Raw genomic sequence first — 18,603 nt, 5'->3', positions numbered from 1 at the left:
TCACTCAGTTTTGTGATACCAGTAAAAACTATAGTTCATATCTATGTACAAATGATACAGTTTAAAAACAGTCTTAAATAATCTTGTATCTAAACATGTTGCATTAAGATTTTAAATCAGAACCTGAATTTTTTTCCTCCCCCCACCCACCCACCCACAAACCCATTAAATTTCACTTTTTCTGTTGAATGTAATTCAGATTCAAGTGTGGGTGTCCTTGAGACAGAAGTGAGAACCGCTGGTTACTCTGCATCAGTGGACCAGCTAAAAGAAAATGGATTACAATTACTTCAGCAGATTAAATATATTTAACAGTGCTTGGCTATATTCAATGTATTAATCTTAGAAATAAAGCTATTTACTAGACTGACACAAATACTATCTGTACAACTAACCCATCAATGGGACAACGCAGTATTACTTTAATCCTATCTCCAAAATTCCCTCACAATCATCAATACATGATTTTGCTGCATTACTTAGTTATTTAAGAAAAATAATTTCAGGATTTTTAAATATGGGTCTCACTTGGAAACCTTGCTACAGCCAATAGATTAGATTTTGAAAAAAGGATCTGTGCCAGTATCTCTCGTTTTTATACCAGGTGACCCAGCAACATGGTAACTGCAAAGCCTCCAAGCATAATTCGGTCATAGTTTCTCTCTTAATGGAGCCAAAGGTCTTTTTCCTACAGCCTTTCCCAATCCTGCCCGATGCTGAACACCTTTACCACTCACTAGCATCACACAGAGTTGAGATAAAGTCAGTCCTTCGAAGTACCCTGAATAACTGAACCTGATCTAACTTTGAAGTTAGTGCTGCCTTGACTGCAGATGGGTTGGACTAAATAACCACCTGACTTACTCTATGGTCTTGGAAGTTTTTAGCCTATGTAAGTCACTCCACAAGGCAAGGTACAAAAGCCAAATAGGACAAAAATTTCTTCATATTCTTAACATGTTCATGGGCAAATCATTTTCACCTCTAATGAAGCAGAGGTGGCTCTAAGCAGCAGTGAAGGAGAAAGAGGCTAGAAGTGCAATAAACTGCAAACTGGCTGATTTCAGAATTTGATTTAACCCCTTCCCTCCCACAAAGATTTTCATCCATCCATACAGGAAGCTGAAGTGTTGATTTGACTCTTGGATTCATTATGGTTCCAGGGAGCCTACCAAGTGAAACATGATTCCTTGGCTTTTAAAGCCTTTGAGACAGTAAAGAACATGTTGCATGAGCTGTTGATTCATATACTAGTTCTAGTACCTTGAGGGTAGAAAGGTTTGTTCGGTGGATAGCTGGCATTTCCCTGCTGCATGTAGTTCTGAGGCATATTGTAAGGCCACGCTCCTCGGAGGAGAGGAAAATGGGTAGGGGTCCCATGGTCCCAAGGGACAGAAGGAGGGTTCATTTTACCAAACTGTCCTTGGAAACCCTGATCTATTTTTCAATTGAAAGGGAAAAGCACATTGCAAGTTGAAATAATTAAACAGTAAGCCACAAATACAATTTACATCTTAAATAACAGTTTGCAGGGGACTTAATGCTATTAGTCTGATGTGCTACTCTTTTTTTTTTTTTTAAATATACATCAATAAAAATTACCACCTAAATTACTTTGTTATTCACTATAATAAAATTTATTTGGGACGAAGACAGAGGATGAATCAGTATTAAAATCAAGACCTACAATTTCACTATTCCTATGTCATTCTCAAGATGAAAAATACAAGGTCTGATCAATGTTACTAATATCTGATCCCACACAGATATTCACTATCACTGACACAGCTGTGACATGAAAGCTATTATGCTACTACAAGAAATAATTCTCAGATGTATACTGGAATTCCACTCACACTTGTATGCTTAAGAAACTTGATATCTAGATCACTGAACCTGCTTAAAATTGATTTTTAGAGAGAAAAATAGAATCTTGAAATAAGTGTGCAAACCATAAGCTATTCCATTTACAAATCCAGTATTAAAGCAGCATTAAGGATGAGAAATCAAGCATCCAAGGAGGCAGGACACACAAACAGTTGATGCCAAGTGCTGTATTACTAATCCTGCTCTTTTTGTTCATAGCTCCCAATTTTATAAGACACAGCAAAATTTAAAAATTGATCAATGTACATTTAATAATAAATAAATGTAAGTAACTATCCTTCTCAGTATATCAGTTTCCTTTCAGGCTCTTTATAAAAAAAACCCTTTCAGACAGACTTTCATTAAATAAAAGCCACATGTTTAAAAAGAACAATTTTGTACACTAAAACATGAATCACAGCTCTGGAGTATACATGAAAAAAAGCTGTCTGTTCAAAACTTCTAATGTTCCTACTTTTGATTGATTGTCTACTGAAAAGAAAGTTCAATGAAATTACTGTTCACAAGTTGTCCCGAGCAAGTAAGAAAGCAGGCTTCAAACAGAGAGCAGACAGCTCATCTCTACTGTGCACCTACCCAGCGACCCCACCTTAGCTGCATCTAAGTCAAAAAGGAAACAAAACTGATTAAAATACGAAGAGGAAAAATACTAGGACTGGGAACTAGGAAAAGGAGTTTGATGAGATTGGAAATAGATGAAATTTGAGGGAAGGAGAAAAAAAAATACTGTGACTGACAGCACAAGAAAATTAGGGAACTTTCTGTGCAGGCACAATGAGAGTAGAAGCAAACAAACTGAGGGCAAAAGGAAAAAGACTGAAGACAGAGACTGACTACATGATGAGAAACAGGACTCATTAATTGAAAATGGAGCATAAACTAGGATTTGGAGAGCCTGTCTGAAAGAAGGCACTAAGAGGACTGTGTAAGAAGACTTGGATTGGAAGGAGCCGCTTAAGAAAAAGTCAGAGCTGGGGTGGACACGGAAGCAGGGACAGATGAGCCTGAACAAAGAATTAAGATCAGAAATGGAGAGGTAGGGACAAAGCACACCAAAAACACAGTAAACACACTCGTATTAGTTTCTGTATCCTCTAAAATATATTCCCATCAAAGCTCTGAATAGAAAAACATGAATGTCCAGTATCTCAACAAATATCTGATACTCATGGGTGAATTCTACCTCATCCAACACTTGACTCAGTTGAAAATCTACTGTTGCTGACAATCACCTTACTAGTGCAGAGAAAGACTGAGCAGGAGATCAAAAATTTTCATCTCGTGATGAACAACTGCATCAGTATATTGTATGATGGATATATTTTTTTAAATGTAGGAGGAGTTACACACTCAGAATAAATTAAAGAACATTATCATGATCTAAAGATCACAGTCAAAATTTAGGGGCTGCTGCTGTTTATGTTGCACAGAAAACTCTATGGGCTTTAGTTACTAGATACTGTTTTTCTCATCCTCAAACACACAAATGGACTTGGCTTTGGCATGAGACAAAAGGCTGTTGCCCAACTTGTCGCAGGGAAAATCTCAAGTATTTTCAGGAAACATCATCAAGATTATGGAAATTAAATGTGGCAAACTGTAGGAAAAAGGATGCGTAACATTACATTGCACTAAATGCAAGGAAGCAACACTCAACTTGCACAACCATAATTCTGCCAGTCTCTAAGTTCACAGTTGCAGTCTCAGCATTCAATCTAATAAACTACATAACAACATAAACGGAAACTGTACTTGTAAGCATAGGAACTGTACTTGTAAGCATATTCACAGAAATGCACTTTAGACTCACAATTATTAGACCATTTCTCAGTTGAATGCATGATTTCTCACGTGTTGCTCAGCTGTTAATGGCAGATAAGATCAATGCCTAAAAGTTACAATGATCCAACTTGCCTGATCTTTTTCCTATGAAAATGTTAAGACAGTGAAGGTAATGACTTAGTTTCTTAAGCATTGTATTTTTAACATAAAACAAGTTGAAAGAGTTAGCTGTTTCTGTAACACTTAACACTTGTACACAAAGTGCGAGAAGTTTGATACAACAGAGAAGAGTTACCTGAATTCCCCACAGTGCCATTGTTCACCAGTGAGTTTGGAGTCACAGGATTGTGCCAGTGTCCCTCATGAGAAGTGCTGGGGATTCCCATGGGCCTGGCAGCAGGCTGTGCAAAGATGATACTGGGATCATTCAAGCTTACACTGCTCTGGTTATTTGTGGTGCTGCTGCTGCCAGATCTCATAGAAAATGGAACATTTGTAGAATGAGGAGGGTTACCCGGTGCAGAGTGAATAACAGGCCCATGAATAGGCCAAGAAGTGTTGGGAAGCTGAATTTGGTGGTGATGGTGCATCTGAAGTAGTCCCAGGTTATGCAAGGTGGAATACTGACCTGGGGGAGATTGGGGAAAGTTAAACAAAGGCAGCTGGACCTGATGGGGTGGCTGAGCACCCTGCTGTGGTTGCGGAACGTGCTTAGACTGGGATATTGGTTGTGGCTGAGTCTGGTTAATGGAGGCTGGCTGAGAGGAATTCTGTGTAAATTGTTGAGGTTGTGGAGAGTAAGATGACTGATGCGAATCAGACTGGAGGGGAAAAAAAAGTATGTATTTCTGATTAGTTCACTAGCTATTCAATGGTAGTTTTCTTTAATAAGCACCCACTGCATAGACTATTCACAAAAAAGGCAAAGCACTCCCCAGCAACACCCCAAATACTGCACCCAAGTTCCTTCTGCTGGTTTAAGTAAGTGCAGTTTCACTGACATTGATTTTCACCACCAGATTTTTTTGATCTGTTAATGTGGCACATCCCACCATGAAAAATATCATTCTGAGCAAACATTAGCCCCAAACTCTTCATTAGACTCCTCACACATCTGCTTCTGATTTTTAATCAGTGTCTTCCCCACCCTACTTATTTACAGCCCAGAATCTCATTAACTAATTACCTTACTTCTAAATAGAGTGGCTCTTATTACTACAGACACTTTAAGCAAGCTCCTAATATTTCTTTAATTATTTAATCTGTTAAACAAGAAATCAAAACTCTGAAAACCCAGTTTCAACCTCCATATCTTGAGTCAGGCCATGGCTAATGGCACAGAAACAGCAATTATTACAGCCTTTGCAGAGCTCTTACAAAGCTTTACCAGCAACAGAAAAAGGCATGAGCTTGTTTCATCTGTTTGGTACCGCAACTAAGCAAAGGAGCACTTCAAGAACTGAGGCAGCCAGGAAAAAAGCTCCCCGGTGTATCTGCCAAAATCTATTACCAACATCTGGATTAACCAAATCTGGTTTAAAGCACTGAGAGGAGATGGTGATGGCATAAGACAAGTATCTCGAAAGAGAAACTCAAATGATAGACAGCCACCTAAACCAGAGATGATTACTCCCCCTGGAGTTGCTTGTCTCCCTCCACAGATTATAGCAGACAGCTAAACTCCAGGTAATTCAGCTGCCGTCAAACATATGAAGTTAAAGGTCTCTGCAGCTTCTCACTATCCATGACTGCTCGCCTGTCTGTTTGAGTTGGCAGACACTTTTCTTCAATAACCAGAGGTCTGCAGGACTTCCCCAAGCCAGCACTCCTTAGAGCAGCATGCTGTGTGTCTTTGCCTGGGCAAAACCTGAAGCCCAGAAACTGGGATTGCTCCCTGCTGCTATCCCAACTGTTCCTCTATGAGTGCCTTCTATGCCTTTCTATCAAACCAGGAAGAGAAGGCAAAACCTGAGATTTGAAAGACGACTAGTTTAACAGTTTAAATGTTATAAAAACAGAGCACGTACACTGACTACAGCCTTCCTGCAAAGATGAAATCATCACAAGCATGCACGGGACATGCCAGCAGCAGGAGACGAGAACTGTTAAGCTCCAGCCTCTTGGTCTGCTTCTGCGCTCCTGCTCATCCTTTTCTCTACCTCTTGCTCCACTAACATTCCCCCTTCCCATTCTCCTCAAACAATCCCTGCATAGCACATACTCACTAAGAAATCCTGGCCAAATGAGAACCATGCAACACAGAGAGTCCATGTGCATGATGTGCCTGACTGTGTGTGCACCCACGTGTCCAGCTTCAATTTCCCAAGCAGAAATACAGGGCTCCTAAAAGGATACTCCTATGTCATGTGACAGCATGGTGGCACTTCAGCCCTTCACTGAGGTTAGGGCTGTATCAGTCCCTCCTTAACAGTATATTATTACAGTAAAAATGATGGCATAAAGTCTCTGCTAGTGGAGCAAAAATTCCAGTAAATGCCTGCTGATCAGTTAGGAAAAACTCTATACCTAAGGTAGTAAACTGAACAAAGACCATTAGCGACCAGCAGCCCTGATTATTATGTTTGCTTACTCACTATCTTCATTAGCAGGCACGTTTCTCAGACTAATAGCTTAGAATTAATGACTTCTCTATTCTGTACTCCAAAAACATTAAGTGCCAACAGCTGTATTTGCGCAAATACCCTATGCTACCCAGCTCTACTTAGAAGCTGGTTAAACATATTTTATAGATTTCTATAGAGACTTGAACAAATTCTAGGAGAAAACTACCAAAACCTTTCCCACTGTTCTGTTCATGCTTCTAGTGTGCTCTGGAAGACTTTTGCCCTGTGTATCACATCTGAATTGAAGTATGATTCACCAGTGTTCCCTGCCTGTTCACGACAGTCCCTTAAGACAGTTGTCTTAAACCATGGAGAATCATAATAGTCATAAAACTAAGACTCCAGCACATTGTTAACAGTGAACTATACTTCCCTTAGTAACTCCAGAACATTGCCAGAATAACTAAGCACAAAAGGCATCCTAGATTAAAATTGCAAAGATGGTGAAGCTGGCCCTTCAGAATTACAAGCTGTCTCATATGAAATTTGACTATGTAGCTTCCATACTGAAAGACCATACATGTACTCCAAGAGACACTACATTATAAATCAAAGTTTCATTAACTGGCAGAGTGCAATGTTGTCATTATAAAGTCCAGAATCTGTTGAGAAAAAACTGTGCAAACCTGTTCCTAGCATAGCCCAGGAGCACTCATTTGCTACAGCTTGCTTACTTCAGTACTATAGCTAATTGGAACTTACACATTCTGATGACTGTCTAGTGCGCAAGGGTCGTTCCACTTGCTGCTGACTCACAGCTACGAGCTGTGAATTTACCATGCTTCGGACCAACTGGGTGCCTAATCAAGGAACAAAAATGTTAATAAAAACCACAAGGTTATGGATGACATAATAATGAACACAGAACTAGGAATTCTCAAGTGACACAGGATAGGTAAATCATTTTAATCGCTCCTTTAAGTGGAAAGCTTTCTCTCTGTTGCCAACAGCCAACACTAATAGGTATAGCAGCTAAACCCCAAATCTAATTCTGAGTAATACAAATTCTAGCATGAACAAAGCTCACTTAGCTATCAGGTGGGAGTGCTACCTTTATACAGGTTTCCACGCTATTGCTGTAAGCAGTGGGATTTTAAATAACAATAGCAACAGCAGAAAATTTTGGTCAAAGAAAGAAAGAAATTAAAAAAAAGAGTAAGGGTTATCTGAATATAGAAAAGCAGCAACGATCTCTCTGAAGTTAATTTATAATTGCTTTCTCTACTTTTTCAAGTACCACAGACACCTGAGGGCCTAATCTGAATGGGTTTGCAATTAGACTTGTCTCTAATTAGGAACAGTAATTTGAAAGCTGGATGCTTCTGGAAGTGTTGGTGAAAATACACTTACTCACCTCTCAGATGATGGAGGGTTAGCTAACATTTGAGAAACATTTGGAAGAGGAAACGCATTCAATTATTACTACTCCTAAATTAATCCATTGTGAGTGGAAGACAAATAATCCAATACCCTGACGCACACTATACTTACTGCTGAGCACATTTTTACCACCCATTCAAAGACAGTACTTCAGGAGGCCTTACTCCCCTTGAAGAAAAGCAACACTTAAGACTAAAACTGTATTTGCAATGACTGAAATAATTAGTTGCAGAAATTTTTTTGTAAGATAACTACCAGGTCTGTATAGAAACCTAGAGAGAAGGGATCTCAGAACTTTCAAATTATACTCACAACACATAAACTAATTTACCTGGCACACTATTATTTCTCTGACGGGTTTGTTTGAATTCAGGACAATCTCTTCTAACATGACCCACATCCCCACAGATGAAACACCTTTTCTCTCTTGTTTCTCTATCATCTTCTTTCACTTCTTTTTCATCATCTTTCTCATTCTCCTTTTTCTTCAACCTGAATAATAAATTTTATTAGCAATTAGTGATCTTTTACATCTTTGCTGGTGCCATGGACAGTGGGATCGAGGCACCCTCAGCAAGTTCACCGACCACACCGAGCTGTGTGGTGCAGTCGACAGGCTGGAGGGAAGGGATGGCATCCAGGGGGACCTGGACAGGCTGGAGAGGTGGGCCCGGGCAAACCTCATGGAGTTCAACAAGGCCAAGGGCAAGGTCCTGCCCATGGGTCGGGGCAATCCCAAGCACAAATACAGGCTGGGCGAGGAGTGGGTTGAGAGCAGCCCTGAGGAGAGGGACTTGGGGGTATTAGTGGATGGAAAACTGACTATGAACCAGCAATGTGCACTCACAGCCCAGAAAGCCAACCGTGTGCTGGGCTGCACCCAGAGCAGTGTGGGCAGCAGGGCAAGGGGAGGGGATTCTCCCCCTCTGCTCCGCTCTCATGAGACCCCCCTGCAGTGCTGGGTCCAGCTCTGGGGGCACCAACAGCAGAAGGACACGGACCTGCTTGAGCAGGTCCAGAGGAGGCCACAGAGATGCTCAGGGGGCTGGAACAGCTCCCCTGTGAGGACAGGCTGAGAGAGTGGGGGGTGTTCAGAAGAGAAGGCTCCAGGGAGACCTTAGAACAGCCTCCCAGTACTTAAAGGGGCTACAGGAAATCTGGGGAGGGACTCTTCATCAGAGGGTGCAGGGATGGGATGAGGGGTAACAGTTTTAAACTGCAAGAGGGCAGATTTAGGTTAGATAAAAGGAAGAAATTCTTCCATGTGAGGGTGGTGAGACACTGGCACAGGCTGCCCAGAGCAGCTGTGGCTGCCCCCTCCCTGGAAGGGTTCAAGGCCACATTGGACGGGGCTTTGGGCAACCTGGGCTAGTGGAAGGTGTCCCTGCCCATGGCAGGGGGGTTGGAACTAGATGATCTTTAAGGTCCTTTCCAACCCAAATAATTCTATGAATCTATGAATATCACAAAGCCCCTCCTCCAAAATGAAATTTAAAAAAAAAAATTTGTAGAGTTGTTATGCTGGTATGATCAAAGAAAATGGTTACATAACCAACAGCTGAACCAGAATACAAATATCTTAGGAATCCCAGAAAAACACTTTCAGAATCTGGGCTCATTAACTACCTGTTTGTATAAACTTAACAAACTTGGAAGCTCCTCAGAACTGTCCAGAAGCTATTTGACTGTATCAGCACAGAACTATACCTGCAATTAAGTAGGCTTAGCCTGCCAGTTACTTTGGGAGTAGTTGTATGCAACAATCCCACTGAGACAGAATATGCCCAAATTAGCTGTATCTTGTAGATATAACCCGTCCCTGACTGGAGATGGCATATTTCTCTGTAAGAATACATTAGCATCCCAGCCTAGACAGGATGTGAAAAAAAGCACTGAGGCTCTTTCAAACACTCTAATACAACAAACAGGAAAAGAACCAGTGATCAAGAAGCAAGACAAGAAATAAAGCTCTTTTTCCACATGATAGCTGCAGGATTGTTAGATATTAATACTATTTTGTGAGCTGAATATATATGATTTGAGAGAGATTTTGTGTGAGAAGCAGATCACAACTTCTTTTCCTGAGACAGATGTAAGGAAGAGGTGACATAACTCAATATGCTAGTGCTTGTGAGGAGAATGTTCAGGAAGCAACTGGAAGAAAGAGTCAACCTGTGATCTTAAGGTTCCGGTCCAGTTTCATGTATCTTTAAGTCTGCTGACTGAACAAAAAGCTGTAAATAAGGACTTTACAGCAGGAAGAGACCAAGAATCCTTTTAAGAATTACAGAGCACACAACTGAATGTAAAAAGCCCCAACTTTAATCTACATTCTAAAGGCTTCAACAGGTTTTAGGAGTCTGACAACCTACACTGAAGAAGTCATTAAAAATCCAAAAGACATAAAAATGCAAGGAGTGCACATTCTCTGTCAACTCCTGCTAAAGTCTCTTTGGAGACGTTGAACTGCACGTACTAGGGACTCCTTTTGCTAGCATAATAAATCCAAAACTCCTAAGCGCAATTAATGTACAAGTGCAAGATCACTAAGTGACTGGCATTAGTTTGATGTTACAGAAATGCACCTTAATTATGTACATTTTAACTACTCCTAGATTTTAAATACATGAACTTTTACCTGCACTGCAGAGGCAAGTTATCAGATCTGTAGAACAATTCAAATTGAACAGTGTCTTCCAAACATGATCACTACAGGAAATCCCTTTAAATACATTACAGATTGTGCAGTGAGGTAATATGGGCTCCAGCAGAATGTTTACACTATAAAAAGATAATTTAGTGATCTAAATTTTAAGGTAAGCTATAATTACAGATATATCATGAAACAAAAGTATTAACATATTACAGACTGTTCATTTTACTCTGTATGTGCTCTAAGATTTAAAGAGATGACCAGAAACAGTCTTAAGAAAACCAAAAATTGGATGGGAAGTTGAGGATCAGATATGAAGCTTTGATTTTTCTCTTGCAATTCAGCATATTCTTCACTTCCATTAAAATTTCCAATATCCAAATCTCTCCTGATTTAATGTCAAAAATTTTACATTAGGCTTTGTATATTACTTACCTCCTCCTCTTTGGACAGTCTTTCATGTAGTGACCAATTTTTCCACAGACACGACAGCATCTGTCATTGGGTGCCAATTCTCCATCTGTCAGCACTTTTGAGTCAAAAAAGTATTCCTATCAAACACATCAGACAGATAAAATATATAAACCATTCACCTACAAGACTGAGAAATGAAAGCAAAATGGACACATTTCATCTCCTATTGTTGCCTAAATTTTACTACTTCTTAGATTATACCTAGTCCTTTTTTTCCCCTAGGTAATGGCAGCTTTTTCAGAGATGTGTGGCAGTTTGGGCTAAAAAGGGATATTTAGTCTTTGGGACAGAGGATGAATTTGCAGAACAGCATATCCAGGCTCCAGCCTGCTGCCTACCTTCCACCTCCCCAAGGCTCTTCAGAGTGCAATTTTTTGCGTATGATCTATTTTGGTATCTGAGTCACTGCTGTACGCTTTCCAAAGCGGCCTATGTCCCTTCCCAAATGACACAAATATATCCCTCTAGACAGAAAAAGGGCTCAGGTGAGAAACAAATGGAGCATCTGCACACTGACCTCTATCACTGCCCTCCCCTGGAATTTACTAAGGACAGCTGCAGTTCTGATGTGTGTCAGTGCAGAGGCCACAGTTTACAGCCTCTGAGCAACATAAACACTGCAAAAGTACTATCTGGCCTGAAAGACTGAAATAGAGGTAAAAATAGAAATGTCCTAACCCCAGCCTGGGAACAAACATCTGTAGACAGGTAGTTTACTGGACCTTTTGCTACAGCTTCCTCTCTGTACCATTAAGCTGCAATGCAAGACACTGGCTTATGAAGGAGATCAAGAACTCCTTGTTTGTTGGGCACTTTGCAGAAATAAAGGGCTACGTAATACTACTGGCATTACTTCCTTCACATAAGACAAGGGCTTATTTGCATGCTAAGGTTGCTTTATGTCTTTTATCCTTATGTAAAATGTTCAGTGAAGATCCAGATGAGGCAGAACAACACAAATGACCACATACACAAACACAAAGCATATGCAGAAGCACTACAGCCTTGTGTTGAACAGGTATGCAAACAAGTAAAAAAACCCAAACTAATTAGCAATAATATTTATTAGATACTCTCACATATTTGCCAGTTACAGATAACTACATCCACACTGTAATTTATTAGTATTTGTATCACAGTAGTACTCAAAAGCCCCAATAAGAACAGGTCCTTATTAGGCACAGCACAAAACAGAACACAGTCACTGCGTCAAACAACATTTAATATAAACTAAAAAAAAAAAAATACAGATAAGCTAAGCAAATGGAAAAGAGAAGATAGGGAAGGATGAGGGGAAATAAAAGCTTTCAAAAGATTGTCAAAATCCCTCAGAAACAAACCCTGTTGAAAACCACTGGGAGAACAGTCCTCTAAACTTAAGTTTAGTTTAAGTAGGTGTTAAAATGCATTTCTAAGTACATGTTAAAAATATTAATTCCAGATGATTTATGTGCTCATATTAAAAAATAGTTCTCTATTACACATTGATGACTGGATCCTGTAGCACAGGAGTATTTTCTCTAATATGATGTTTCATGAACACATTCATGAAACATTCAGCAGTGACCCTGACTCACTACACAAATTTTGAAGGTCAATTGATTAATTTAAATAAAAAAAAAAAGTTGATCATTATTTTTTTCCTTCCTTAAGCAGCAATCCTTACTTTCCCCACCACTGGGAAAAATAAGTAGAATGTAACATCTTGTAAGCATGTTTTCTTTAGCTACATAAATAGCTAGTAAAGTTCCTAAAGCTGTTCCTGGGTTTTATAGCTGATTTTACAGTCTTCCGCAATACTTTGTCACACAATGAAAAGTTTTATAAAAAACAAAAACCAGCTTACCTTCCCCAAACCTGCCAAAAATATGCGTCACCCATCCAACTGTGAATTCCATATTGCAAGACCCTAATACTAAGCTGTATCTTTTATGCAGATGATGTATAATTACATATATCGTGCACACTAAATTGATAAATACATACAAGAGATTTGCTTTGGATGCACCAATTCAGTGGACAAAGAAAATTAAAAGACACAAAAAAAAAAAACTATGAAAACTTACAGCTTCTCTTCCAACCGTTGGGTAGAATGGAGTACCAAATAATTTTCTCCCATTGATAAATGCCTTCATTATGAAATTGGTCACTATTGAAGAAAGACAAATTAATTAGAAAACAACAGAAAAGCACAACATTTTAGAAATGAGTCAACAGTAACCATTAGTAGACTTTAATAGCTTACTTTTCCTAGAGACTCCAGCACCGAGATTATGATTCAAGTCAAAAGGATCTGTGCAAAGAGAGGAGAAAAACAAATCAGAGTTGGAAAAAATATACTGCAACAAACATCTTTTATTTTAACACAGAGAATTCCATTTTAAATGCATTCACAGAGTAGGTGATAGCAAAGCAACGCTGTTTTAAAAATATGTGACTAACTATAATAAGAGCAATTTACTGACATATAATAAAAGTTTAAGAGTCTAATCTCATTTTGTAAACTGCAGGACTTGCAAACAATGCTTTTTTAAAGCACTGATGATAGTTTCCTCACAAAGATCCTGTGCAACAAGGAGAGCAGGTCCTCAAGCAACAGCATTTATCACTCCCTCATTAATGGAGCAAAAATTCAGGTAAGTACCTTCGATGGCAATACATTTGGATGTCCACTGTTTCTCAAACGTAGTTAACAGCTTCTTCTGACGGATGCTGATCACATATTCCTTGAAGTCAAATTCTTCAGTGTAGAATCGCAGCAGCCCTAACCAGAGTTCTCCAAGTGATTCAGTGTTCTTTCCAAGTGAAGGCAGACGCTTCTTCTGCATACAATTGGAGATACAATTTACTCACCTACAGTTACTGAAGTACTTCTCCTCCTGAAGTACCTCTCTAATTATGAGTTTGTCTACCATGAACAGTTTCACTTGGTTAAAGTAAGATTAAGTCACTACAATTAACATCACCTCAATCCTGGACTGTTTATTGAGAGTAAAAAGTATTTTTCCTGATTTATGTTATTTCCAAATGATTTAAACTAAAAATAAACCAAGAGAAAGCAGACACTCATTTCAGCAGAAGAGGACTCATTTGGGAAGTTATAATAATATGGATATGGAAATTTAACTCCTCTTTTATATATTACACTGTTAGAAATTTATTACTTTCCCATGAAAACAAGCTTTAAGTTTTAGTGATTCTTCTGGAATTAGAACGTTACCAATTCTTCCATGTCATCAAAGAAAAAGGCATTCCATCCATCCACCATTCTTTGTGGAATCTGTTTTCCATCAAATATCTGTTGGAACAGAGAGGACACAGTTACCACTCTAATTTAAAGTCATCATAAGTCATCATCATTGCAGTTTTGCTGGTAAGAAATGAAATAATACAAAAATATAAATCTTTAAATTTTAACAATTACTTCCTATATAGACAGAATTTCCCATTGGTAAAAAGTTCAAAAGTCTTTTTGCACTATTGCAGTAACTCTCTCAAATTATTTGACTTGTTCTTTGCAACTAAGAAAACATGACTGAACTACCTCATCAAGATTCCAACATCCCTCTTGCCCACAAAATCTCTAAGGAGACTTTATGAGATTCCTATTACATTCTGACTTTAGCAAAGCCAAGGGGAAATTCCACTGTTCTTTAAATGCACTCTCAGGGTAGCAATAAAATAACAACCCCCAACCACTACTAAAGTAACAGCAAGAAAGTCTGAGTCTCAATTGCAGTGCTTAAGCCAATTTTCCTCTTGCATGCAGACAAGAAAGTCAGAAAGGGATAATTTTCAGAAGTGCTTGGGAGTTCCAGTGTGTATCCAGGAAGAGGTAGATAGCTGACTAATTATATTCTCCCCACCCATGCAATGGAGGTACAGAACATTATTTTCTTAACAAAGTTTCCTGGCACGTGTAAAACAGTATCGGTGAAGTTGTAGCAAAGCATTAATTATCTTTTTTTTGCCCCCTCATCAAATCATAAACTTTTTCTCTTACAGATAAGGTGTTGAGCAATAAATATTGCTTCTGACAATAACTGATGGAAGAGCTGGACTCACATCTCAAGAGCATCTGGCACAGTCTTATGATTACAATTCCCTTCTCTCCACACCACCTGCCAATTTTTTTTCTAGCCTGTTCAGCATATAAATATCATCATAAGACCAAAATCCCAAAGTAAATTTAGGTCCAACAGATTCCTAATTTTGTTGTAATTTTCTTGCTAAGTTTTACCCACTGCAAGAGTTAGGAACCTACTAATGCAGAAGGGTCCCATATTTAAATTCATCCCCCTGATCCTAAAAGCCCAGACTTCTCATATTTGACTTGAAGAAACATTGCATCTATTTTCATAGTCTCTTTTTCTGAAAGCCTACCTCCTGAAGAACTGGAATAACTGGTGGATTTCTCTGCTGTAGAAAGTATAAAACCATAAGAATATAGGCATACGAAGACAGACTACCACGGGATGCATCACCAATATCGCAGCGCTGAAAAAATACATTTTAAACAAAATACAGGAGTTACATTTTATTATTCAAGACTAACAACTATGTCAGACAGCAAACAGAAACACCACCAGTAACATTAATCTCATAACTGAAAACTGTTTTATGAAGCCTGAAAAATAAATGTCCTTAGAGTCAAGTGCCATCTGGCAAACCCATAGCATAATCTGAGTAAGATAAAACCAGAAAAGCTTATCATAGTCAAAATATTTTTTAGTTTATAATGTGCAGAATTGAAAAAAACAAATCAAACCCCCCAAAACAGATACCCCAACAATCCTCCATATCTGAAGTCCAGGTTTCAATACTGTAAAATTTAATTTTCCTAAACTCATGTTACTAGAGATGTTTCTATGATTCCTTATTGCTTTGGTTTCACCCCCCTTTTTAAAAAAAAAATAATTAATTAATAGACAAAGTGTTTTCATGTTGTACTGGAAACTTAGGCAATACCTGGCATTTTCCTAGCATACATACACATACCTAAGTAAACATTGGTCCAGCCTGCACAACACAGCATAAAAAAAAAAAAAAAAAAAAAAAAAATCAATGAACTACCTTACTATACTTGAAAATCTTTATTACAGTATAACCTTTCTACAGCACCTGCTTCTAGGCTACCCTTTGCTTCAAGCATGTGTCGTAACAAACAGTGTATTTTTAACTTCCTAGGTCTGGAAAAAACAGCGATTCACAAATGACTTTCACATTAGCAGCAGCAGTGACAGCTGTTCCTGTTTTTTCTGCCAATGCAAACAGAGGAGGAAGCATTTTGCTTAAACACGGAGTATCTGTATAGCTATGAAGTCACCTCCATACATATACATTCAAGAGTGTATATCCCACAACTTGGAAACTTGGTCTTTACAGTAGGATTTTTAGAATGTATACAATAGTATGCTATACTACAAAAAAAAAATAATTATAAGATTCATTATTATTAACACATTTTTAATCTGGACACAGAAGAGATGTGGCAATATTCTGCACTACTGTGAACACACCAAAAAAATCATTACTAGTCTTGGTGACAGTATAATGAACATGCACGTTCCATTCTGGAAAAAAGTTATTTTATTCATCTTGATGCATTTTATTACATTAACATCTGGTAACATGATACACTCTCTGTAACACATTTTTTATTTGCTCTTGTTTCACTAAGCTTTATCTGGATGTGTTTGGGGATTGTATTTAATAGTGCAGCTTGAATAAAAAGAAACCCCATGTTTCAAATATCAAAGGTTGTACAGTATAACACTTTGTTAAGAGTATCATGAGAAAAAAAGATGCAGGAAATTTGGTATTTGGTATTTCCAAACTCTTAAAGTCAAGTGTATGTCCACACCAAATAGATGCTTGGCATTCATTCATCAACCCATACCTACTCCTGGCTTTTATAGTAAGTAAAATAAGGCAAGTAGGCCAAAAGAAAGCTGCAATAATCTCTGGGCTGGTCCTAGATTTGGAATTTGGAAAGCCCGTGCACAGTCATATGCCTCTACGTATTACAGATACCATTTTTCTGGTTTTGTTTGTTTGGAGGTTTTTTTGCACTGTAGCTGGTTTGAATTGAAAAAAGTAAAGATTTCTTAGACAGAAATCTTTCAACAGAGCAGAAGATACCAGGACTGAAGAACCTGATTCCAACACACACAATCAGATGGAGCACAGTCAGCTTAACAATGTCTCATATTAATAGCATTCTGCTCGCTCCTTTCCAGTTGGTATTAGCAAAAGGCGAACTCAGTGGCTGCATCAGAAAATATTTTATTATACAAATAAGTACTTCTTTTTATATTACCTTTGCAAAAACTTTCATTGTATAGCCCAGATATTGCACTCTAGGATCAATAGCTGCATATGTAGCCAGCATTCTTGTGTTATGCTGTGCCTGGGGTGGGGAGGGAAGAAAAAAAACCAAAACAGGTGTTTTAATGTAACTTATGGTTAATTACAGTATAGTCTGCAGTTTGAGCACAAGTGATGCATAATATAATTGGAGGGCAAAAAACCACAACAATATTCTGTAAAATTCATACAACATCTGCTGCATAAATGTAATTGAAAGGTGCAATCAGGACAGTATTAATGCAGTAACAACAACAACTTTGGAAAACACCAGCAAAGTAGTCCGTAAGATTATCTACACTGGAAAAAATTCCACAAATTGCATCTTCTTCAGAAGTGAATGCAAGCTCATTACATAAGAAATCATGCAATTTCATTGTGCTAGATGTAAGCTGGGATGAGATGTACTACTCATGATGGCAGAAAAGCCATGGTGAATGTGGCACTAACATCTTTTCAGAAGCACTCACAAAAATGCTTTGTGCCATGGCACTGCTCTGCCATCAGGTTATACAGCTACTTAGGTTGGACTGAGGGTGTGGGCCCACAGTTTAAATAATGTAGGAAAAAACAACAAACACACAAAAGCATTTTAATTCTGGTTTCAAAATTATTCCCTCAAATGATTATTTGAATGAGTTACAATGAATTAAAATGCTTTCTTTGAAAAGCGAAACACAAACAGATGCTTACCAGTGTATTGTATAAACTGATATCTCCTTCTAAGCCACTTCTTCTGTGTTCAAATTTTACTATAGGCACTTTGGCTGTTGTTATAGGCAAGATGTTTCTCAAACCTGGGAAAGCAACACTTTAGTACATAAAACATTTCCATTAACTACATATATAGTAAATGTAAATACAAAACAAATAATACTTTAAAACACCTACCTGGATGCTTCTTAAGAACCTTTGCCAAACCTTCTATTATTTCTTTACAGTTTAATTTCTAGGAAAAACAAGTATCACAGCTTCAGTTCAGATGTTAAAACATGGATCCTATCCCAACAAGGGCATTTACTCTCAAACATGTATTTCATAGAGGAAAAGTCTACATACAAAAAGAACTAAGCAATAAGCCAGGAGATTAATTTATGTAAACTGATGATGTGTATTCTCTATGTGGACATCTACACTACACTAAATGTGAGTCTATAGAGCACTAAAAGGAAAACTGGCTCTATCTTGCTTCAGTTGTCCAGAGGGCAACAAACCAATCTGCTACTAGCAAAATCCTACTTTTTCTATGTACAGAATTCTTAACCAAACTAAAAAACCTTAAAGAATTATTGAATTTAAAGTAGTAAATTTTATCAATTTCAAAACTCTTACCTCTGCATTTTCATGGCCTTCCAATGTCATGCAGATATCTAGATCACTGTCACGAAATCCAAATCCATTCTTTGAAGAGCCAAACAAGCAAAGTCTGGCTTTGTC

At 38.2% G+C, this 18,603-nt stretch overlaps 1 protein-coding gene across 2 annotated transcripts in view; it reads right to left on the bottom strand.

Annotated features, from left to right (window-relative positions):
• Positions 1-136: 136 nt before the first annotated feature.
• Positions 137-18,603, bottom strand: part of TUT4 (terminal uridylyl transferase 4) — a 49,509-nt gene continuing 31,042 nt past the window's right edge. The window contains exons 16-30 of one of the 2 annotated variants that reach the window (XM_074906199.1): positions 18,499-18,602; positions 18,058-18,115; positions 17,860-17,963; positions 17,120-17,209; positions 15,184-15,297; positions 14,021-14,098; positions 13,445-13,622; positions 13,046-13,093; positions 12,867-12,949; positions 10,762-10,877; positions 8,005-8,165; positions 6,996-7,093; positions 3,965-4,490; positions 1,264-1,437; positions 137-264 (exon numbers count right to left, since the gene is read on the bottom strand). In XM_074906199.1, coding sequence (XP_074762300.1) covers positions 173-264; positions 1,264-1,437; positions 3,965-4,490; positions 6,996-7,093; positions 8,005-8,165; positions 10,762-10,877; positions 12,867-12,949; positions 13,046-13,093; positions 13,445-13,622; positions 14,021-14,098; positions 15,184-15,297; positions 17,120-17,209; positions 17,860-17,963; positions 18,058-18,115; positions 18,499-18,602 — 2,024 coding nt within the window. In that variant the 3' untranslated portion in view covers positions 137-172. The remainder of the gene's footprint in view (positions 265-1,263; positions 1,438-3,964; positions 4,491-6,995; positions 7,094-8,004; positions 8,166-10,761; positions 10,878-12,866; positions 12,950-13,045; positions 13,094-13,444; positions 13,623-14,020; positions 14,099-15,183; positions 15,298-17,119; positions 17,210-17,859; positions 17,964-18,057; positions 18,116-18,498; position 18,603) is intronic. The other variant, XM_074906200.1, reaches the window with a different exon arrangement.

The sequence above is a fragment of the Athene noctua genome, chromosome 5 (genome assembly GCF_965140245.1).
Source record: "Athene noctua chromosome 5, bAthNoc1.hap1.1, whole genome shotgun sequence".
NCBI lineage: Eukaryota > Metazoa > Chordata > Aves > Strigiformes > Strigidae > Athene > Athene noctua.
Note: the sequence above shows the minus strand (reverse complement) of the source record. Positions and strands in the feature narration are given on the sequence as shown.